General features: G+C 52.5%; 1 protein-coding gene across 1 annotated transcript; it reads left to right on the top strand.

Annotated features, from left to right (window-relative positions):
• The first annotated feature begins 4445 nt into the window (after positions 1–4445).
• Positions 4446–23253, top strand: UAP1L1 (UDP-N-acetylglucosamine pyrophosphorylase 1 like 1). The gene is made up of 9 exons (XM_086475692.1): positions 4446–4725; positions 14667–14871; positions 16557–16732; positions 17838–18010; positions 18860–19053; positions 19862–20002; positions 21616–21801; positions 22146–22212; positions 23167–23253. The coding sequence occupies exons 1-9, from the start codon at positions 4446–4448 to the stop codon at positions 23251–23253; spliced, it is 1509 nt and encodes a 502-aa protein (XP_086331818.1).
• Positions 23254–23743: the final 490 nt, after the last annotated feature.

Raw genomic sequence — 23743 nt, 5'->3', positions numbered from 1 at the left:
TCTTATCGGACTGCTACTGCCACCCTAACAGGGTGTCAGGTTGTATTCCTGACTCTGTCAGTGTAAACCAGTGGGTTGGGTTTTTTTTCCTGCCTTGTGTTTTACATATTTTTATATATATATATATATATATATATATTAGTAAAGAACTGTTATTCTTATTCCTCATATCTTTGCCTGAAGGCCCGTTAATTTCAAAATTGTAATAATTTGGAGGGAAGGGGGTTGCATTTTCCATTTCAAGGGAGGCTCCTGCCTTCCTCCGCAGACACCTGTCTTTCAAACCAAGACAGGGTTTGTTTGGGTTTGTTTTGTTTTTCTCTCACTGAATAGTTTATCTTGGGGCTGGCCCAGGCTGTTCTGAGCCATCTTTGGTTTTTTAGTATAAACAACGTAGTTATTCAGTTCTCTTTCCTCCAAGCTGCTGGGAAGCACCAGCTGCCGTTCAAACCTGGCCAAGCCCTCCCTCAATGCTGGCCTGCAGACACTGGCAGTGACACTCTTGGCTCTGGTGTGCTGGCAGCCAACATACCACTGCCCCTCTCTAGGGAGGGCAAGGGGTGTCTGATGTCCCCTGGAAGGCTGGTGGCAGGCCAGTGTGTCCCACCAACCATCATTGCCACCCCTGGGAGGAGAGGTCACAGCAGTTGCACCAAACTCCAGCAGAGCACTGGGGGAACAGGGTGCTAGTGGTAGAGATGGGGGCACCTTCCTACATGACACTGACCATCTACGGGCGATGCTGGGTGACTGTGGCAGTAGAGTAAGCCCCATGCTGACCTTAGCATCACATAGGTGTTCACATGTGAATCTTGACTCTGCAGAGGACACATGGTGGCTGCAGCCATGAGGTTGTCTCCTGATGACCACGTTCAAGCAGATGCTGTGAGCCTCTCTGCATTCTCCTGAGGGAGAGGAAGGGCTGGTGAGGTCACTGTAGGCTTGGTGCGTGGATGCTGCTGGCTGGCACATGGACCGGCCGGCATGGCACAGCCCACCTCTGTGTATTGCACTGCTGGCCAAAAGAGTGCCACATCCAAAGTGGTCCTTGGCCAGCACAGGTCACCAGCCCAAACCCGGGAATGGTTGGTCGGGGCTTGGTTAAAACCAGAGCAGGAGCTGTGCAAAAAATCCAGATGCCAAGTTCTGCTGCTCTCTGTCACTGTCTGATTCATTAAGTGCAACTGGTGTTAACCCCTTCTTTCAGCCTCAAAGTTGAGGGAGTGCAGGAAGAGCAGGATGACCACGAGCCAGCAACGTGCCCTCATGGCCAAGAAGGCCAGTGGCATCCTGGGGTGTATTAGAAGGGCTGTGGTCAGTAGGTGGAGAGAGGTTCTCCTCCCCCTCTCCTCTGCCCTGGTGAGACCCCATCTGGAATAGCGTGTCCAGCTCTGGGCCCCTCAGATCAAGAAGGACGGGGAGCTGCCGGAAAGAGTCCAGTGCAGAGCCCCAAAGGTGATTGAGGGGGTTGAACATCTCCCTTATGAGGAAAGGCTGAGGGAGCTGGGTCTCTTGAGCTTGGAGAAGAGGAGACTGAGGGGTGACCTCATCAATGTTTATAAATACATGAAGGGCGAGTGTCAGGAGGATGGAGCCGGGCTCTTCTCGGTGATGGCCAATGACAGGACAAGGGGCAATGGGTGCAAGCTGGAGCACAGGAGGTTCCACATTAACATGAGGAAAAAGCTTTTCCCTGTGAGGGTGACAGAGCCCTGGAACAGGCTGCCCAGAGAGGTGGTGGAGTCTCCTTCTCTGGAGACATTCAAAACCCTCCTGGATGTGTTCCTGTGTGACCTGCTCTGGGTGGTCCTGCTCTGGCAGGGGGGTTGGCCTAGATGATCTTTTGAGGTCCCTTCCAACCCCTGACATTCTGTGATTCTGTGATTCTGTGATTCTGTCAACCCAGAAATGTATCTGTCCCTGGGAAAATTTTGGGCAGACGCTAAAAACAGCGAGGGGAGTGTGGTCAGGGAGATGCAGCTGACTTTCCCTCAGGGGAGGGCTATCTCGTTTGATCTTCCCAGCTCCACAACGCCATTGTGTTTTCCATCTTGCTGCCGACGGGGCCTCTTGAGGACATGCACGCTCTGTTTGCTTTGGAGGAGGACGGGCACTCGCCACAAAGTTACTTTTCTTTCCTCCAGACTGTTTTTCTCCCTCAGAGGGCCGGCGAGCAGGAAGTCTGGTGGCTGCATGGCGGCTCGCAGGCTGTCACGAGGGCTGGAAGAAGGGCAGCGGGTGGGCAGCTCAAATAAGCTGTTGGGGGAGGAGCGGTGGTGGTGATGTTTGCTTGCTCTGCAACGTGCCTGGATCCACAGAGCAAGAATTTGTGTTGGTAGGAAATGGCAGTCACTGGTGTCCAGTCTCACCCTCACGCCCCTCCAGCTGATGGAGACTCAGCACAACAAGTTTAAATATAGGGAATCCTCCGGGGCTTGAATGGAAGTGCGATCAGTGCTGTGAGGGCTCTGATGATTGCTCTGTCCTGGTATAAATTCCACTCTGCCGCTGCCATGAAACCACCTATCACAGGAGCAGTGTGTTGTAACAGTCATGCCACAGCCATAAACTACCCAGCCTTCCATCTTCTCCAGGGAACGACTGCAAAACTGCGTTTCTTTGAGGAACATATTGGTGGATGCTTGAAGCCTGAAGCAGGGCCCTAAAAATAGGAAGCTCTACCTCTCTCCTGGTAGTGTATCTTACCCTGATGGAGCAGTGTTTGCTCTCTGTCTGCTTTCAGGGCGCTGGAGGTTTTTTAATGTTGAATTTCCTGTTCCACCCGCAATTTGTTTCCCTTGACCCAAGCGTACCTCCCTCCTGCTCTCTCAGGTTGTCCTGCCCAATATATCTGATCCAACTTGCCATTCTTTTTATTGCTTTACAGAAGGAAATTTCTACCCACATGGGTGGGATGGGTTGTGGAATCAGCCCAGCAGGGACCCTGTGCAGCAGGACAAACCTGTTCTGCTGTATGGCTGGATTGGGGGGGTGGGAGCACATTCACCAGCAGCAGCATGATTTGCTGTGGTTCTTCTAGGAGAGCAGAGATCCCACAGCTACAAGATCCCACTGCTACGTGCTGGAGTTCCTTCAAGGTGAGGCAGCGAGGGCTGTACAAGTTCTGCAGGAAAAGGCAGGGCTGGACTTATACAGTTGGATCTGACGGAGCCTTTTCTGATGAATAAGGGTCGATGGTTATGCAGGCACTGTGCGTGTGGAAGGACACGCACCCATTCACACGCCAGGCAGGCAGGGAATGCAACCACGGCAGGGAGAGATTTCGTGTAAATGGGAGCAGAGAAAGGAGGTTTTGAAACCTCAAGCCTCTGCCCAAGCAGGAGCTGTGTCAAGTCACATAAAATAGGGAACAGAATGTGAAACAGAAGCTTTGACAGCTATCAGGCTATCAGGGATTCTTCCTGACCTGTTCGTCGCATCTGGATGGGGTCCAGCTCCCCCAACCCCAGTCACAGGCAGGGAGGTGGCTGTGCCCAAGAAGCTCTCTGTCTGTCTGTCTGTCTGCTCATCTCCTGCCCAGCCAGGCTCTGACTGCAGGCAGGGTACCACAGAGATGGGCTGATGGCTGGGACAGGGGGTTAGTGCCAGGCTGCCCAGCAGCAGGAGGGGACTTAATATACTGGGGGCTCGAGGGCAGGAGCGTAGGACATTGCACCATCCCCACCCTCGGCAGCCTGTGACCCCAGCAGGGGCCACAGAGGAGGCTGCCTTGCTCAGTGCCTTCTGACACCCCGTGAGTGGCCCAGCCTTGGCCTGTGGGGTTTTGTGCCCGGTCACTTCCCCGCTGCCCCTGCTGCCTCCCTGATGGGGAGATGGACTTGTGAGCCGGGGGGGGCTGAGCAGGTATCATGGCTGGGGTGGGGTGGATCCACCGACCTACCTGCTGTGCTGAAGGAACCCCAGGAGCTTTTGGGTACATTTGCAAGTGTGGGTGCAAGAGGGGGCGTGAGAGTCCCCCAGGTACAAAGGTCCCAGCACCGACACCCCTGGGGTGCCCGTCAGCAGCCAAACACACGGCGATCAGCCGGCACGGCTCACGGTGGGAGCCGGCCTGCTGCGCCCGGAGGGGGCTGTGGGCTGGGCACTCGGTCATGGGGGAACGCTGGGCTGAGCGAAGGCAGCCCGCCCCGCCGGGCAGGGCAGCGGGCGAGCAGCGAGCGGGGACCCAGCGGCGGCGGCGGATGTCAGGGTCCCGCGGGCCCGAGGGAGGAGCCGAGCTCAGGACGCACGCCTTGCCCCGGGGCAGCGCGCCGGGCCCGCCGGACCCTCCGACCGTCTCCGCATCCGCGAGAGGCGGGGAAGCTGCTCCGGGGGGGGGCGGGGCCTCTAGTCATGACCCCGCCCTTCCGCGCACATGCCCCGCCCCTCCCGCTCCCGCCCCGCCCGGTACCGCCGGCGGTCAGAGCCCGGGTGGCCGCGGCGCCATGGGACCGCCGGAGGAGGTGCGGGCGCGGCTGGCGCGGTGCGGGCAGAGCCACCTGCTGCGCTTCTGGGCCGAGCTGGGCCCGGCGCAGCGCGGGGAGCTGCTGGCGGCGCTGCCGCCGGGCCTGGGCGAGCACTGCCGGCTGGCGGCGGCGGCGGCCGGGGCCCTCCAGCGGGGGCCGGCGGAGCGGCTGGACGGCCGGATGGAGCCGCTCCCCGCCCGGCTGCTGGGCAGCGCCCGCCGCAGCGGCCCCGCCGCGCTGGAGCGCTGGGAGGCGGAAGGTGAGCGGGGCGCGGTGCCGTCGCGGGGCCGGGGTCTGGGGCTCCGGCCCTCGGTGCGCCCCTCCGGGCCCTCGCCCTTCCTCCTGATCGAGGGCTCCGCAGGGCGGCCCCGGGGCGAGGGCTGGGGCGGGCGGCACCGGGACGTCTGTCCCAGCGCCGCCGGCCGCCCCCGGCGGGTTCCCCAGCGCGGCCCTCCTGCTAGCCGGTGCCAAAAAGATCGAGGTTTGGCCTAAAAACCAGCCGGGGCTGGCTTCAAACCGCCAGGGCTCGGCCTGGCGCTAGCGGGAGTGGATGCGGCCTGGGCCCGGCCCTTGCCCCGGGGCGAGGCGCGGGGGTCGGCGGGGAGCGGGGCTGCGGCTGCGGGGTCCCCGGGGCACGGCCATGTTCTGCCGTAGCGCCTTCGGGCTGGCGCCCAGCGGCACCGCGTTTTGTCGTCGGGTTCGGTGTCGGGCGGGGAGGGGTTTGGGGTTACGGCTGTTCCGTCGAGCCCTGGACACAGGCAGCCAGTGCCCGGTGCACGGCAGGGGCTGTGGAGGCGCTTTGGGACTGAGACATTGAATTTTGCCTCTTAGCTGTTAAATACAGTGGCTGAGGCTGGCGGGCGCGGGGTCGGTGGGACACGCGGGGTAAGGCTGTACCTCGCAGGTGGGGGTGAAGCCCCTGGGGAGGGTGAGAGCAGAGGGTTTGCATTGCTGCTGAATTAGGGAGCTGCACTGGGGCATGCAGGTGACCACGGACGGGTGCAAAGGCAGGTCTCATGCCAGCGTGGGGGCTGGCGTGGAGCCCTGTCCAGGCTGTGCCACGTGCGGTGCTGGAGGGAGATGGCATCTGGGAGCAGAGTGGAGGAGTAGTGTGGAAGAAGCCTAGGAAAGCCCAGCATCCGTGGTTTTTGGAGCCTGGTAGATGCTGGTGGCTTTCTCTGGTCACCTCGTGGGTGTGTGAAAGATGGGGGTGATGGGGGAGGCAGTGTCTGGATGTGAGGTGCTGTGCTCCCCCCACAGTATACATGTCTTACACAGACATCCTGTGCTTTTCTCTAAGTGCACACTCTGTTTTACTTATTTATAAAGGTTCAGATGCATCTCCGCTCCTTCTTTTGAAAATACAACAGCCCTGTTAAAAAATAATCATAATAAAAAAAGGAAGCTAGAAGAAACCAGCTGTGGTCAGAGAGACACTTGCCTAAATTGTGGCAAGCGTTTGCACAGCCTTGACCTAAACTTGCCAGTGAAGAGATGGGGATGTGTGGGCAGGGGAGTAAAAATTTCCAAACAAAAGCAAAAATAGAAGCCTCAGGGTCACAGGGCAGAGGAGCTTTCCTGATGCGTCACACTCTGCTGATGAGGCTGAGCAGTGATGGAGGGAGCAGGAGGAAACTCTGGTGACCCAGAGGCCACGTGTGCTTGGTCCAGCCAGGGTTTCCACCAGCCACGCTCACATTGCAGCTGAGCAGAGGAGGGGTTCCGTGCCCAGCCGGCGCCACAGCGGCCGCCAAGACGTAAGCAGTGGAGTTTGGTGGGGACCCGCTCAGCTGGTGGTTGCTGCCTCTTGCTTGAGGGTGTCGCGGTGAGGTGGAAGGGAACCCGTGAATCCCTGAGGCAGATGGGTCTAGGTCAGGGCCACACAGTTAAATCCAAACCAAGTCCTTTGTCTTCCACCCTGCCAGGCCAGAGAGGAGCCAGCATATCTGCCTTGTGCCACTGTCTGCAGCAGGGAAGGGCCTGGGTCTGGCCTCGCTTGCTGCGGGCGATGCTTGTGGGAGTCCAGAAGGTCTGGTTTGGTTTGGGACCGTTGGCACTGTGCACAAGTCACCCAGCCCCAAAGTCCGGATAGCCCTGAGCCGCATCAGTCCTGGAGGCAGCATTTCTTAATTTGTACCAGGAGAGGGGGATGTGGTTCTTCTGTTCCGCTTTGGTTTGGTTTTATGATCCAGTTTAATGCTGGAGGTGGGAATCAGCCCTCTGTTTTATTTCCTGGGGGAGGGCAATTGGTGAGACTTTGTGCCGCTGAACCGGGGCAGCGCTGGTATGCCACGTGTCCCTGCAGACATGGCTGTGGCCTCATCCCTGAGAGCATCCCCGTGCCCCTGCACAGCATTTTCCAGTGGAGCCAGTGTTGTCGGCACAGGCTTCGCAGGGATTGTGGGTCCCTGAGGGGATGCAGGATCTGAAAGGCTCTTGTTTCCAGTGAGCTGCTCGTGGTGTTGAGCTGGACGAGAGCAGAGTGAGCAGTCCCGACCCACTGCTCCACGTCCCCGAGGCTGCGCAGTTGATACAGCCCTTGGCTGTGGGGTCGGGGTCACCCTGAGCTGAGCTCGTCTGTGCTCTGTCTGTGGGTGTCTGAGTTCCTGGCAGCTCCCACCTCAGTGTGTCCTCTGCAAAGACTGAACAGCTGAAATGACATCTCCTCCTTTCCCCTTCCCCCTTTTTTTGTGGTTAAAAAATGGTGGTTAAAAGAACCAGGCAGCTCAAAACGTAGTCTTGGGAACACCCAAGATATTTTTTTAAGAGTTAAAAACCCCACAAAACATCATTGTTATTGCCTCTGAGAGATAAAACAGCCTGGTCGGATTTGCTCTCAGATCTTAAACACAAACGTTAACTGATCACGTTTTGTAGGCAGCCTTAGGGATGATGGTATAAATCAAGCACAGACATTTTTACATTCTGTAAATGTTTTATTAATGAAATCTAAGTCTTGGGCATGGGCTGCAGTGTAGCTCCCATTTCATCAGAGAGTTTGATGAGCCATCCTGGTTATCTGACTGCTCTGCAGAATTAAGGATTTGGGTTTTTTTGCTTTATTCTTTTGCTGACTGCTGTTGTACTTGGGCTGATATGCCTGATCAGCAGGAGAATTCAACCTGTTCTTGTAAGATCAATCTGTTCTTCCTGGAAAATCTATTTTTGTTTTTTACTTTCTGTGCAGAATAAGACTTACTGCAGCATTGGTGGGTGTCTAACAGCCAACACATCTTCCCTTTTTTATTTGTTTGAGCTGTTTGTATTTCATATGCTGCAGAAAATAAGGTGGCTGGTTTTTTAAGAGGGATAAATATTTCCATTTACTGCAGGAATGTGCAGCAAGGTGAGTCAGTTGTGAACTTTGGTCATGAATATTAGTAGTTTTACAGCTGGGAAGTCAGAGCAGACCTACTTACTCAAATGTTTTGGGATATTCATTTTTGTGGCAACCTAAGAGCAGAAAATTGGAAAAACTCTTCAGTAGTTGTAGGTTTGTACCATAAATACTGGGAATCCCATAAATGATGGGAAGGAGAGTCCCCTTGCTGGGTTGTTCGTGTGTGCCGTGGTCAGCCCTCTCCTGGGAATATGGCCCTGTCAGTCTGCTGGATTTTAGGAAGAGAAAAAGAGAATGACACCCTTGGTGTTAGCAGTGGTATTGCTTTGGACTTGGGTTCGTCCTGCTTAGGTCAAGGTTTTGATCCCCGTGGTGAGAGGCCTCTCCAGGACGTGGACGTGAGATGCCAAATCACCCTTGGGCAGATCCCATCTTCTTGTCACTGCGTGTCCCAGAACCGCTGTCTCCTCTGGGACATCCCTGTTTCAGTGGGGTGATGCCAGCCCTGGCACCCCTGAGTTGCGGCCGAGGGTCGCAGTCACTTGTGCTGGATGCTGCGTGACACAGGGGGACGCCGCAGGCTGTTCCAATACAGCGTTTGCTCTGGAGCTTCATGGCAGTGCTGCCCCTTGGGCACAGGCTGTTGCTGTGCATAAACCTCTAACGTGGGATCTGCGGGATGTGGTCCGTTGCGTCAGGACCAGAGTGTGCGTGTCGGTGGGAGCCTGCCAGTGCCGTAACAGGGATGAAGCGGGGCGAGTCCTGGCTCGGCCCACTGGTGGGTCAGTCTCAGTTGCATCCCAAAGCAGCACCCACTGCGCCGCAGCAACTGAGACCAGCAAATGCTGAGTTCAGACCTCAGGCAGCTTTGCTTTAAGTCGATGTGAACTACTTCAGCTCAAGCCGTTTCAGTTCTAGATTATTTAGGGGTTTTTAAAATGTTTTTGTTGCCTGTTTGAAACGGAACAGTTTGGTAGTGTCCCACAGAGGAACTTTTTTAGATTTTTTTTTTTTTTTCCATAAATTCTTCCTTCCCTTAATTTTTCTTTTTCCACTGGGGCATTTTGTGTCAGGTTTGGTGGAGGGAACCCACCAGCCTGGCATGGCGCTGCCCTGCTCACGTATGTGAGGCCAAGCAGAGAAGCGCTCCCTTCCCCAGCCCCGCCGCCAGGCAAGGCTTAGGGAGGGATGAGCGCTGGTGAGTCCTTGGCTCTGGAGCACGGGGCAGTGCCATGTTGGAGGCAGGTGGTGAACGTGCCGCAGCTGCACCGTGACTCAGTGTCTCGCTCTGCCTGGTTGGTGTTATCCATGCAGCATCCCTACCTGGAGCAGTCCTGAGTGGCTGCGTGCTTTGGTTTTACTAACCACGTGCCTTAGCCTCCAACTTCAGTTCAAGGCTGTTTAGACCTTTAGAGAGCTTCAGGTTTGCTTTCTTGGGGGACTGCTGGTCGTCTTGATACCAGAGGAAGGTTGTGTGTTTCCTTTCATGCTGCTCTAGTCCAGGACGTTCCTCCAGTGCATCGATGATAACTTCTTGATGCAAATGGTGGATGAGCCAACTAGGAGAGGAGCACTGCTAGATCTTATACTCTCTAACAAGCAGGGTCTGGTTGAAGCAGTGAAGATTGAGGGCAGCCTTGGCTGCAGCGATCATGAGATGGTGGAGTTCAGGATCTTGTGCAGTAGGAACAGAATACCAAGCAGGATCACAACCCTGGACTTCAGCAGGTCCAACTTTGGCCTTTTCAAGCAATTGCTAGGGGAAATCCCATGGGACAGGGTACTAGAAGGTAGAGGGGCTCAAGAGAGTTGATTTATGTTCGAGGACCACTTTTTCCAAGCTTGAGATCGGAGCATCTCAGTGGGTAGGAAATCAAGAAAGGGTGGCTAGCCAGGAAACTCGCATGGTTAAACAGGGAACTAATGGGCAAACTCAGGTGGAAGAGGAGAGTCTATAGATCTTGGAAGGAGGGGATGGCCACTTGGGAGGACTATAAGACTGTTGTCAGAGGATGGAGGGAGGCAACTAGGAAAGCTAAAGCCTCCTTGGAGTTAAGCCTTGCAAGGGAGGTCAAGGACAACAGAAAGGGCTTCTTCAAATACACTGCAGACAAAACTAACACCAGAGGCAGTGCAGGCCCACCGTTGAACGAAGCGGGTGCCCTGGTGACAGAGGATACAAAGAAGGCGGAGCTACTGAATGCCGCCTTTGCCTCTGTCTGTACTGCTGGAGACTGTCCTCAGGAGCTGTTAGGATAAAGGAGGAGCTTGACTTGACTGATGAGGACTGGGTTAGGGATCGGTTAAGCAAGCTGGACATACATAAATCCATGGGCCCTGATGGGATGCACCTGCGGGTGCCGAGGGAGCTGGTGGAAGTCATTGCTAGACCAGTCTCCATCATCATTGGTGAGTTGTGGGGGACAGGAGAGGTGCTTGAGGACTGGAGGAAAGCAAATGTCACTCCGGTCTCCAAAAAGGGCAAGAAGGAGGACCTGAGTAATTACAGACCGGTCAGCCTCACCTCCATCCCTGGAAAAGTGATGGAACAACTTATCCTCAGCGCTGTCTCTAGGCGTACCGAAGATAAGAGGGTCATTAGGAGCAGTCAACATGGCTTTACCAAGGGGAAGTCACGTTTGACCGACCTGACAGCCTTTTATGAAGGCATAACCAGGTGGACAGAGGATGGCAGTGCAGTGGGTGTGGTTTATCTTGATTTCAGTAAAACGTTTGACACCGTCTCCCGCAGCATCCTCGCAGCTAAACTGAAGAAGTGTGGTCTGGATGACCGGGTAGCGAGGTGGATTGTGAATTGGTTGAAGGAAAGAAGTCAGAGAGTTGTGGTCAATGGGACAGAGTCTAGTTGGAAACCTGTAACTAGTGGAGTCTCTCAGGGGTCGGTACTGGGACCAGTACTAGTCAATATATTCATCAATGACCTGGATGAAGGAACAGAGTGCATGGTCAGCACGTTTGCTGATGGCACAAAACTGGGAGGGGTGGCTGACACCCCAGAGGGCTGTGCTGCCATTCAGCGAGACCTGGACAGGCTGGAGAGCTGGGCGGGGAGACATTTGATGAACTACAACAAGGGCAAGTGCTGAGTCTTGCATCTGGGAAAGAACAACCCCATGTCCCAGTCTAGGCTGGGGACTGAGCTGTTGGAGAGCAGCGTAGGGGAAAGGGACCTGGGGGTCCTGAAGGACAGCAGGATGGCCATGAGCCAGCAACGTGCCCTCGTGGCCAAGAAGGCCAGTGGCATCCTGGGGTGTATTAGAAGGGCTGTGGTCAGTAGGTGGAGAGAGGTTCTCCTCCCCCTCTCCTCTGCCCTGGTGAGACCCCATCTGGAATAGTGTGTCCAGCTCTGGGCCCCTCAGATCAAGAAGGACGGGGAGCTGCCGGAAAGAGTCCAGTGCAGAGCCCCAAAGGTGATTGAGGGGGTGGAACATCTCCCGTATGAGGAAAGGCTGAGGGAGCTGGGTCTCTTGAGCTTGGAGAAGAGGAGACTGAGGGGTGACCTCATCAATGTTTATAAATACATGAAGGGTGAGTGTCAGGAGGATGGAGCCGGGCTCTTCTTGGTGATGGCCAATGACAGGACAAGGGGCAATGGGTGCAAGCTGGAGCACAGGAGGTTCCACATTAACATGAGGAAAAAGCTTTTCCCCGTGAGGGTGACAGAGCCCTGGAACAGGCTGCGCAGAGAGGTGGTGGAGTCTCCTTCTCTGGAGACATTCCTGTGTGACCTGCTCTGGGTGGTCCTGCTCTGGCAGGGGGGTTGGCCTAGATGATCTTTTGAGGTCCCTTCCAACCCCTGACATTCTGTGATTCTGCTGTCTATGTGACCCTCCTGACTGGTGCTGTTGCACTGGTGTGGCACAACTGGTGCAGCTGTGAATGAGCTGGGTGTTTGCTTGCATCCTGAAGAGCAAGTAACTGGATGGTGATGCATATGTGTATCACTGTCTTAGCTCCTCTGCCCAATAGGATGTGCTGACTGGGCTTGCTGGCTGCGCACACTTGCATGTGGCAGTCTTACACTGCTCTCTGGTGGTACTCATTCAGCGGCTGTGGTGTGGTGACACTCAGAGTCCTTCCCATCGACAGGTCTCCGGGACCATGTCCATCTGCTGTGGGTTTTAAATGCAATTGGGAATCACTGCAGAGTGACTCATCCAGTCTCGGCCTTTGCCGTGGGAGTGACAGCAAGTACGCTCTCACCAGTGTTCATGGCCAAGGGCTTTTCTTTGCTCAGACACTGCTATTTATCTTGCTTCATGAGAGGCTTATCATTACTGTGGAAAGGCCAAGACTGAGCTTGCTCAGGGATTGACCGGCCAAGCGAGAGGCATTTCCTTGTGAAGCGGTGAATCAGCAACCCGTGCTGGCTGAGCTCAGCAGGACCGTGACAGTTGTTTATTCCTTTTCCTGGGATGAAGGGGAAGGGAATGGGCAGGATCTGTGCAACCATGTCCTCTCTCATGGCAACAGTTGCTGCTTCAGCTACAGCCGTGACAGTCCTCTCCCTGCCCTGCCTCAGGACAGAGGGTGGCTGTCACAACGGGGTGACCCAAACTGGAGAGTTTGGCTTTGGTTTCTAACCATCGCTTTCCCTTCCTTTCCCACTGGTAATTTTGTCATCACTGCTGACCCCTCCGCTGGCCTGTAATTCCCCCCTGCCCCATCCCGTGGCTGTTGCTCCAAGGCATGGGCGCAAGCAGAGGCGACGGTGGGGCTGTGGACTCGAGGGCCAGCTGGGAGCTGTGCACCCCTGGCTAGCCTGGTGCTGAGCTGGCTGTCAGTTTGCTGAATGGGAGGAGAGAGAAGGGAAGGGAGACGGGGCTAGCAGGAAAGAAAGTTTTATGCAGGTTTGTGTTTCCCAGGGCTGTGTGGCTGCAGCAAGCCAGACGTGTGTGCACAGCACAGGTCCTGCCTGCACGCTTCCCTGCTGCACGAGTTTGCTGTTTCTGCACCAGGTCCTGGTGGTGGGACAGCCACCACCTCAGCTGGGGTGCTGGGAGGCCTGGAGCCGTGCTCCCGCAGCCCTTCGCTCGGGTCCTTCCCTTCTCCCGTGGTGGTGCCGTGCGCTGGCAAACCGCCTGCCAAGCACGCGGTGGCAAACCATGTGCTGAGGACTGGAGCCAGTAACGGTGGCATAACTAATGCCTTAGGCCCCCTGCTCTGTGCTTGAAGTCCTTTGCGATAGGAAGTTCAGTAAGGATGCAAAGGAGCTATTAATTGCTTGTGGTTTGTTGCTTATTTTATTTGTGTCACCATACGGCAATCGCCTGTGCCTTTCAGGTGTTAACTTTAAACCCATTCAAGCTTCCCCCTCTATCCAAGGACCTCCTGAAACTTTGAAATCCCAAGACTTCCCCCTTCAGCACAGATTTCACTCGAGAGCTCTCCTAATCCCACTTGGAGTGGGAGGGTGGACTGCGGACCTCCAGAGGTGGCTTCCAGCCAACACTGCTGCGGTTCCATGAACTCAGAGGCTGGCGATGGCAGGGCTGTGTAACCAGCTTCCTTCGGTGTGCCTGAGCAGGCGTGGCCAGCCTTTTTGGAAAGGGTGTGTTTGGGCAGAAACATTGTGTTGCTGCTGTGGTGGGACTGAAACTTGTAAGCATGGGGAGGTCAATAGTATTACCACAGTGTCACGGGTGACGTATGTCTGGTTTTGTTGCTGAAAGCTATAAAACCAAGCCAGGTTGTTAGAGCAGCAGTTGGTATTTTTCCTCTAATGCTTATTTAAGCAGTCAGTTATTTAAAGATGAGCGTAAGAACCATCCTGGTTTTCTTCCAATTCGGTATCTTTTGGCCATGTGTCTTTCAGTCCAAGTCAGGAATTTTTTAGTCCCAGATGTGGTTAAAGTTGGGTGTTTGTATTTTCCTTGGAGGCTGGGGTGAAGCACAGACTGTCCTGGACCACAGGCTCAGTGATGTTTGGCAGCCGCCTTGTGTTAGATTTTAAAAGGCTCTGGTAGCTACTGCACAGCAGCAGAACTGTGGATTCTGACCTGGACAGTCCCAAAGCTCACTGCATTCCTGGAGGAACACGAAGTGGTCCCTAAGCAAAAAATCTTTCTCATGGTTGTCAGTTGTTTCTGTGATGCTGGCTTGAGAGAAGGCAGGGAACAAAGACTGTGAGTGACCTGGGTGTTTAATATGTGATCTGGTTCTTCCCCAAGTTCTGGACTTTCCTGGTTTGTGGGGAGAAATGATACTGGTTTTAATTAGATTGTGGGAGTTGTGTCTTCTGCAGGCTTGCCTGCGGTATTAGTCCTGACTGCAGCTGAACCCAAGCTAGAGCACAAGTACAGATAGTTGATTAAAGCAGATTCCAGAAATGCCCATGCTTTACCGAAGGTGATGAGACTGCTTCTTTGGGATGTAGAAGTGTTGGTGATAAGGGACCTCTGGAGGTCTCTAGTCTAACCCCTATTTGGAACAGGACCATCCCCAGGCCTAGGTCAAGTCAGCTATGGCTTTATCAAAGTAAGCCTTGGAAACCTTAAGGGACACCCTCCACCTCTCTGAGTATCTTTTTCAGTGCTGCATCACCTCCCTAGTAAAGAGTTTTTATCCTAATGTCCGTTTGAACCTCCTAAGCTGCAACTCATGGCTCTTCCCTCTTGTTACACCATCTGCTGCTTTAGGCGAGGAAACTGCTGCATCGAAGACGTGAAATGAATTTTTCTGTATCATGTGCAGCATCACATTTCTCTGTGAACTGCCAGCAGCGGGCATGGAACTTCTAGCTCTTGCCTGAGCTCTGCAGAAAGGCTCGGAAGAAGAGCATGGGGTGTTGATCGCTTTTGTGGTTCTTATGTTCCCTTGGGGTTCTTTCTCCTGTTCAGGCTTGCATCAGATCTCACAGAACAAGGTGGCGGTGCTGCTCCTGGCTGGAGGACAAGGAACTCGCCTGGGAGTGAGCTATCCCAAGGGCATGTACAACGTGGGGTTGCCCAGTGGCAAGACCTTGTATCAGATCCAAGCAGAAAGAATCCGCAAGGTGGAGCAGCTCGCTGGCCAGAGACACTGCTGCAAGTGTGCCATCCCCTGGTAGGTGACCTGGAGCCGCAGACCTGCTGTGCAGGGGTCTTTACGTTGCAGTTCTGCTTATTTTGTCTTCTGGAAGCACTTTGTCGGGTGCCATACAGAGACCCGTCGGGGGAGAGCCTTTTGTTGGCAGGATTTGCGGTGCCAGGAGCTGGAGGAGGGTGTGCAGGGATGGGAAGTGGCAGGTCCATGTCTGCAGGTCTGAGGGACCAAGCACTGCCCTTGAATCACTGACCACTACCCTAACTGCCATACTGTGCTGTCTTTTCAAGCCCAGTCCCTGACAACATTATGAACAGCACTTTTCAGTGCCTGTTTCAGATGCTTCCAAGAGGCTTCATCCATTTGTGTCGTGCTTTCTCAGGTTCCTGCGTGGAGGGAGAGATACCCTCCAAGATCCTCTGCCTCCCCTTGCATGCAATGTCTGCCACAGCAAAAAAACTCCGGCTTGCAATAGTGAATGCTTGTCATGCTCCGTTTTCAGGCCACCTCCTGCTGTTGTTGTTTACAGCTGGCTGCTGTCTCTCCTGACTGTTCCTGGCGTTCAAAAAGCTTCAGAAGAGACTAGCTCTATGCAAGGTGCAAAATATGAATTCCCTGTGGGATGTGGTGTGTGAGAAAGAGGAAGGCACTGCAGCATGCTTCTGGGAATGCTTTCTGCTAAGTGTTCTTTGTTACGCTGTGAAGAGAGACCTTTATGGAATCACTGTCTGGTCTGAGCCAGGGTTTATGAAGAGTGAAGGAGCAAGTGGCTGAGGTCTTCAGGGTAGCACATTGTTTTACAAATTGGGATCGAAGGTGATCCCAGCCCATGTTGTGTTTCTTTCTGAAGCCATGCATGTGTGTCGTGAATTGCAAATGCACCATCCCTGGTGCTGCTGGAAGCCAGGACGGATATCTGCAGGATGCAACATCTGCTGATAATGTTTACGGTTCCTCTCCCCGGGCTGAGGAGGCAGTTGGCTGCTACAGTACACCAGAGGCCAGGCTGTGCTGTGCTGTGAAGATGTAAATCAGGGGGTGTGTGAGGTCCAGGCTCTCCTGTGCAAGGGTTCGATTCCCCTAGCGTGCTGGCAGAGGACCCCGTGTACCTATGCCCATAGCTGTTGAAGTGCATGCCGGGTAGATAAGATGGTGCTTAGCCACTGTTGAAGAAGGAAGATAGTGGAGGGAGAGACGGCAGCAATGTGGAGCTAGAAGGAGAGGAGGAAATAGAGAAACTTGAGAGAAAAACAAATCATGCAGCCAGCATTTGAAAATGCTGCTGTTCACCTTGGCACAGAAGAGGCACTGGCAGACTTTGCTGCTGGGGATTTGCAGCTCTTTGTGCTGGGACACCTTGTGCTGGTCAATGCTTCTTTAGACACTTAACATCCATTTGAATCTAGGGTGAACGAGGCTGTTGTACTGTCCTTTGCCTTGTTTTCCAGCTCATCCGGATGTCATTCACGTTTAGGGAAACGTTCCTGGCTAGAGCTCAGCCTGTGGGTAGGATCGTGCACAAGACCCTGTGGAGCCGTCCTGTGGGTTGGGTTCTAGAGGAGAGCTCTCCTGCTCGCTTCCATGCTGCAGGGTACTGTAGTGTCTCTCATTTAACACTCGGGCTTCCTCCCTTTCGTGTTCCAGTTGTAGTTTTGGCTTTCGCTTGTGCATCTCTTGCTCATTGCTCAGCACCTCTTCCTGTCCAGGTACATCATGACAAGTGAGTTCACGCTGGGGCCGACAGAGGAGTTTTTTGTAGAACATGACTACTTCAACCTGGACAGATCCAACGTGGTCATGTTTGAACAGAGGATGCTGCCCGCTGTCACCTTTGATGGGAAGGCTATCTTGGAGGAGAAGGGGAAAATTGCTATGGCTCCAGGTACCCCACTGTTCACTCTTACATGGTACAGTAATGTAATATGTGTTGATAATTGCTACTAGCCATCAGCCAACTGTAGCACATGGCTCAGTCTTTGGAGGTCAGTGTTAATGCTTCTGATTAGTGTGGGAGGGCTCAGTTAAATGTTTCAGGCTGGTAATCAAGAATGTAGCAATCTCTGTTTAGTTCCTGCTGGAGATTTGCCCACAGCACGGAGGTTTTATCAAAGCCTGGGAGTATTGGCAGCGTTAGGAGTGGTGCAGCTGCAGGTTAGGAACAACGGGCATCAGCAGGGCTGTGCGGGAGGTCCCTGGGGTGCTGCCTCCCGGGGTGAAGTTGTCGGGAGCCAGACTCCTGTTCAAGGCTGATAACTGGAAATGGGTAAAAAAGCAGCAAGGAGATAACTCTTTCCAAAATTATTGCAGTGTCTCACCTAGTTACATTCTCCTCTTCTCTTAAGCAGGACATGGTAAGAGACTTGGTGAAGGCGGCCCAGTCAGGGCCATGTTGCGGTGATGCAGTTCTGCAGCTGCAGGGTGGTTTTCCTGAGCTGAGAGGGGTTTCAAAGGAGGAACTGTGAAAGGGTGATCGGTGATGAACACCTGCACGTTTGTCTTTTGTGAAGCTGCAGTTCAAGCCTTTAAAAAGGCATTGGGAAGTTGCAGGGGGAAGATAAACAGAGAATGAGATTTATTTTAGTCTTTTTTCTCCAAGCTGAGTTTTAAATATGCTTTTGCTCTGCACTGTGAAAGGAGAAATGTAACAGGCTTTTCCCACCCTCTGCATAATGTTTTGCCCTTTAGTGTTTTCCCTCTGAGGATCTCACAAGGCTTCATAAAGTCTCTTAATGCTTCTCTGTGAGGCTGGTCCCCACAGTCCCACCCTGCAGGTGAAGGAGCTGGGGTGTAGAGGGGAACAGGCTTGCCTGAACTGTGTGGCAGAGCTGGAAATAAAATCTGGTAGCACTGACTCTTGGCTAGAAAGCATTCCTTGCTCTGCTGTTAAAGAAAGTTTGTTCAGGACTTTCAACTTTTGCTCTGTTAGCTGCAAAAAAACCCCAAAGTGACTAATTAACCAGGGCTTTCTCTTTTCTCTTGCATTATAGATGGCAATGGTGGCTTATACCGTGCTTTGGTTGATAATAAGATCTTGGATGACATGAAGCAGCGTGGAGTCCAGTATGTCCACGTATACTGTGTGGACAATATCCTCGTGAAAATGGCAGATCCAGTCTTCATAGGGTTTTGTGTTTCCAAAGGGGCAGATTGCGGTGCAAAGGTGAGGCGGTGCTAATGCTGGGCTGTTTCCCCAGGGGAGTTGGGGTCTGGTTATGCTTGGGAGCTGCTGGTTGGGGTGCGCGTAGATGAACCTGAACTGGGGTGCTCAGACCTCAGCCCAACAGCGTCTCGCTCCAGGTGGATTTAGAGGATCTGCTTGCTGCCTGCATCGCATTCAGAATCTCCGCCGGTGCGGAGAGTCCTCTGCCCTCCCCAGAGTACTGTGGAGAATAAACTTTGATTAGAGCAGGGGCTGTAATTGCACAGGAAACTGCAAACTGGAATTGCTTCCCCTTTATGCTCTGCCCTTTCTACAAAGGCACATGGGCTGTCTAGAAGCCATATTGGACTGAGTTGTGTTTTATAAATTCACCTTTAAGTCTAACAGAGGCATTCCTTGTGCCTCCATTCCTTACGGAAGATGGGGAAAGCCAAACCAGCCTGGGTTGGTCACCCTAATGCAGCAGGGGCCTGAGGAGAGGTTTAAGTTACTTTAATCTTTAACACTGTTCATGCAAACAGGGAGCTGAAGGCTAATAACTGCAAACATTTTTTCAGCCAGGTCCCAGTTCTTGATAAGGAAAGCACCCGACAGTATGCTGATTTCTCTTAACTGGTTTGTCTTCAGAGCAGCTGTGCAAATAGGTGGTCGAGTACTGGGTTTTATGCCCAGTTGTTGGGCAAAATGTGCCTCCAGGCTCCTCTGTATGCCCAGCACTGCCCTGCCCGTGCTCCTGAGGCACTGGGCAGTCAGCATGCAGCAGTCCCGTAGGATCGTTTGTACATGGGAGTTGGAATAGTGCCAGGATGTTCTTCCTCCTTGTCATAGCCCTCTGTCCTGTGGCGGCAGGTGGTGGAGAAGGCCTACCCCACAGAGCCTGTTGGGGTGGTGTGCTGTGTGGATGGGGTCTACCAGGTGGTGGAGTACAGTGAGATCAGCCTGGAGACTGCGCAGCAGCAAAGGCCCGATGGGAGACTGATGTACAGCACTGGCAATATCTGCAACCATTTCTTCACAGTTGAATTCCTGGAGACAGTGGCCCAGTAAGTTCCAGCAGACCTGCTAGGCAGCTGTGCAGCCCAGAAATGCCTCCAAGAGCGGGTCCCACTCTGTGACTTCAGTTATGGTTACCTCCTGCTCCGCTCTTCATCTCCTCTCTGCTCTAAACAGTTCAAACCAGCTGTGTCCCCTTTCTGACAGCTTCAGCATGCACTTCAGGCCTTACCAATGCAGAGGTCGCATGCTTTGCTGTAGCTAAATCGACTGAGATATACCAGTGCATGACCTTCCTGGGCTTGCAAGGGTGAGCAGCCCCGTGGGCTGCAGTGTGGGCAGTGATGCAGCCCCACCCTGGGGATTTTCAATGGGAATGTCACCTACACTATCCTTGGGACAACAGAGGTTGGGGGAGAGAGTGAAGCTGCCGGAGGACTCTGCACCTTGATGTTGGGAGATGGGGGTGTGATGCTGGGCATTCAGTGAGCGGCCATATGGCCTTCCTGAAGAGCTTGATCCACCCTTGCGTGAGGGATCTGCTCTGCTTCGTTGTCATCCTGGTCAGATAACAATTTGGGTTACCTTCTTTTATATCTGCCTGTAATTTCAGCTTGATGCTAGGTCCTCCCTCTCCTCCTGCTTTGCCCTGTCATGTCCGACTGGTACAGGGAGCGCCGTTGGCCAGGCTGCTCTGCTCAGTGAAGTGTTTCTTGGATGTGTCTTGGATCAATTTGGAGAGAGCAACACCCACAACAGTTGAGAGATGACCCAGAGCAGTAATAAGCTATCTGCTTTCCAGAAGTATACTACTTTTTTATAAGTGGGCATGAAGTAAATGAACTTCTTCTTTTGCAGGAAATATGAGCCACAGCTGAGGCATCACGTAGCCATAAAGAAGGTGCCCTACATTGACGAGGAGGGAAATCTGGTAAAACCGCTAAAACCGAACGGGATAAAGCTGGAGAAGTTTGTGTTTGATGTGTTCCAGTTCTCTAAGTTAGTGGCAGACATGATTTTATTTTTTTCCTCCCCTTCTCAATGTTTGTTTGAACAACTGTAGGTTGTAACAGGCCTTGCCAGGGAGTGCGTGGTTTGTGGGTGGCGAGTTAGGAAGGGTGTTGGATCGACACCAAGGTCCAACACCATGGTAACACCGCAGGTTCTGAGAGGTGCGGTCTCAGGGTCCTCGGCGGCAGCCAGGCTTGCTCTGACTGTGCTCTTGGACTGTTTGTTCTGCCGAGGATGTGTTGGCTGTCCCGGCCTCTGCCATCCCTGTGAAAGAAAGAGGAGAGAAAAAAAAAAAAAAGGGAAATCGAGCACAAAGCCAACGTTTAATACAAGCCCATGTTAGAATATTCAGACTTGAAAAAATCTTGTCTTTCCGGATTGTGGCTTCCATGGCAACTGCAGCTCCGGTTAGGTTTTTGCTGCTGTTCTGTCAGGGCTCAGCTCACACCCTTCGGGCTCGGAAAAAACAACCCAGGTTGTTTAAGCACCGTGGGGCCAAGTTAGTGTTGCTGTGGAAACTGTCAGTGTTGACTTGCCAAGCTCCAAAACATAGCTGGGAGTGCTGTGCCGTAGTGTTAGCGCAGTCAGGGGGACTTTGTGTTTAGGGAATGTGGGATTTTAATAATTTAGGAATTTAGAGTAAGTGTTCTTATAAAACCTATTTTCCAAGGCCTCAAATTCAGCAGTAAAGATTCTGTTTTAGGCTTAAATGCAAAAAGAGAGCTCAGGCAAACTGAATTATCTTTGTTTGGGGACAATATTTTTCCTTTTAGAGGATTCACTTTAGGATAGAGAGCTCAAGGTTTGAACCAGTCTCCATTTCCTGACACACATTCAGTAAAGTATCATTCCAAAGGCAAAACCAGTGTGATGGAAATAGTGCTGAGTTCTGAGCTTTGAAAGGACTCTTTTGCAAGCAGTGATTCCTTGTGCTTTTCTTGTAATACTGCAAAATGAGCATGTCAGCTGCTCTTCACGTGTGACATGCAGAAACACACAGATGCTGCTGTGGGACTTTTTAATTTGCATTCCCATTTCTGGTAAACAGCTGTACTTAACACTGAGCTGTGAATCCTCCCATATTGCTTATTCATCCCTGGGAACTGGTGTCCTCAGCTGATCCTTGCCTACAGACGCCCAAGTGGCGTGACCGTTGCGTGGAGCAGCAGCGCAGCGCTCTGAGGTGAGCCGCGCAGCTGGGGGCTGTGTCCGAGCTTCAGGCGTCGCTGCTGTCCCTCCTGCCCTGCTCTTAGTTGAGACTTTTTGTCCGCAAGCCTCCCAGTGCCTGGAGAGGTTTCGGGGGGATCTCTGCAGATCTCTGCTTTTCCTCTCACCTGTGCACAGCTCTGGGGGGTTGTGAGGCTGCTGTTGTGTTCCCAAAGAGACTGGGCTTCTGGCTGTGCTTTCTGTCATACAGCCCTGGTGGTACTTTGCTCTTCAGATGGGAGGTGGGCTTTCCTTAGCTTGGTGGCCCAGGCTGCATACGTCCCTGCTCCCTAAAATGTAGGTGAGCCTTTCCCCATGGAAGTGGTTGTTGCATTAACAGGGTTGATGGCTAGCTTTGTTTTTTGTTATCGTTGTTTTCTCCCCTTTGCTGGTAGGAATTTTGTGGCATTTGAAGTTTTGAGAGAAGAAGAGTTCTCACCACTAAAAAATGCAGACACAGCTGACAAAGATACTCCCACCACTGCTCGGCAAGCCCTCCTGGCCCAGCATTGCCGCTGGGCTCTCAAGGCTGGGGCCAGATTTCTGGATGAAAACGGTTGCAGGATACCAGAGAAACTCAGGTACGAACCTCAGTGACCTTCTCTGCAGCTTCTCTGCCTGTGGCTGCCCAACTGTGCCAGCTAGCTAATGGCATGGGGCGACTCGGCAGGATTTTCATTCCGGTGGTCTTTTCTGAACGTGCAGAGAAATGTCTGTTACAGCTCCTGCTCCATGAGCGGATGTTCTTGTTTTGATGAGAAATATTTGGGACCTGCTAATTCCCTTTTATTTTCACACTTTGTGTTTGAATAATATCTGGTGCATGTGAATGTAACAAACATCCTTCTGGATATTCTGTTCTTTTGAAGAAGATGCACCATTTTTTAAGCATAGCAAGAAGTTAATCCTGTGTTCTCTTCTCTAGTCTCTCAGCAACTGAAGATCCTCCAGCTGTGTGTGAGATTTCTCCATTAGTGTCATACTTTGGAGAGGTGAGAATAACTATATACGGAGGTATTTTTTCAGACAGTGCGGGTACACACCTGATTCCCTTCCAAACACAGGGGATTTCTTTAGCCTGGGCTTGCTGAGAGATGGTAAGATCAAGGGGACAGGGACGTGGCTCTGTGTTATGTTTGTAGTTCCACTACAGTTTATGCTTCGCTCTCAGTTTTAGCCATCTGTAAAATGAGATTTGCAGTGAGGCTGCACAGTTTCATTAAGACTCACAAGTAGTTTGAGATCTTCTGAATGAAAAGTGCAGAATTTTCAAATGAAAAAAAATCCACAGGGTCACACACACAACATACGCAGTTGTATGCTAGTTTGTGCCGTCTCACACAGTGAGTGCGTGCTTTAGAGAAGCCACGTCTTGGATGTCTCAGCTTTGTCCCTCTGGAAGTAATTGCTCCTGGGAGAGCTGCTTCCGTTTAGTGGTGAGAAGAGGAGCTTCCCTGTGGTGGGCAGGCAGGGTGAGAAGCAGTGGATTGCAGGATGATACATGGGCACTGTGGGAAAGGGTGTTCGCAAAACTTCACACCTTTGCTAGGTTCTGCCTGTAGGTAAGGCAGCAAACTTGTTGCAGTTGACGTGTTGTAAGAGCAAAATGAAAACAAGGCAGTTGGAGTTGAATTTTCTCTGCTAGGATTCTGCTGATGCGAGTTAGGGACACGCCTTCCCATCCTGCCCCTCCCCAGGAAGCTGGTTTCGGAGATCCATTGTTTTACGGCTCATCGGTGCCTCTCCTTCATGTACCCTAGGCTTGGGGCTGAAAGGCTTTCCATCTCTGTCACTGGGGAGACGGTTGCTGTTGTCTGTTCTTCCCGTGACCTTTTAACTTCGGGCAGTCAGTTGTTCTTTGGGGACGTTATGTAGACTTGAAAGCAGTGCAGGTAACCAGTCTGATGCATTTACAACCTAACAGTACTGTTTTCACACATTCTCAGGGTCTGGAGGCGTACATGAAGAACAAAGACTTCCCTTCTCCCTTTGTACTTGATGAAAACAAAGCTGAAATGCTAGGAAATTCTTGAAGAGGAGGGAGACCTTTCCCCCTCAAATCGGATGTCTGTCTGTCAGATCCATTATAAGAACTGACATTACTAAAATGTCAGCTATGAAGTGCGTTATAAAAAAAAAATTGCTTTGCAGTATGGGATCGATGCCAAATCCTTGCAGCAGTTGTGTTTGCACACATGTGCGTGCTTACCAGCTCTGCTTGGTAACCTCGAAGGCTGCACCTTTTACCTCAGTCTGTTTTGTAGACTTGGATGCGAATGAAGATTCATACCTTCTGAGCACTAAGCAGATTTTGTATTTCTTATTTGCTGTGCATATGAATATGTAGAAGTATTAGGGTCTAATAATTCAGCTTTGCATTCAAGAAGATTAAATCTCTTCAGTGCCTTGTTTGTGCTGGTGAGGTTGGCGGTTTTTTTGGTTTTGTTTTTTAAATTGTGGGCACAGCTGAGGAATCAGTTTGATCCGTCCTTCCCCTAATCCTGTGCTGGTTAGGAGACGCAA

The sequence above is a fragment of the Leptosomus discolor genome, chromosome 19, assembly GCF_034619465.1.
Source record: "Leptosomus discolor isolate bLepDis1 chromosome 19, bLepDis1.hap2, whole genome shotgun sequence".
NCBI classification, from domain to species: domain Eukaryota; kingdom Metazoa; phylum Chordata; class Aves; order Leptosomiformes; family Leptosomidae; genus Leptosomus; species Leptosomus discolor.
This window is presented reverse-complemented; position numbering and strand designations above follow the sequence as displayed.

Bases quoted from the DNA above. Each gene is read 5' to 3' on its own strand.
- UAP1L1 (XM_086475692.1), top strand. From the start codon at position 4,446: ATGGGACCGCCGGAGGAGGTGCGGGCGCGGCTGGCGCGGTGCGGGCAG. The intron at 16,733-17,837 runs GTACCCCACTGT...CTTGCATTATAG, and splicing joins GAAAATTGCTATGGCTCCAG to ATGGCAATGGTGGCTTATAC. The intron at 19,054-19,861 runs GTAAGTTCCAGC...CTTCTTTTGCAG, and splicing joins TTCCTGGAGACAGTGGCCCA to GAAATATGAGCCACAGCTGA.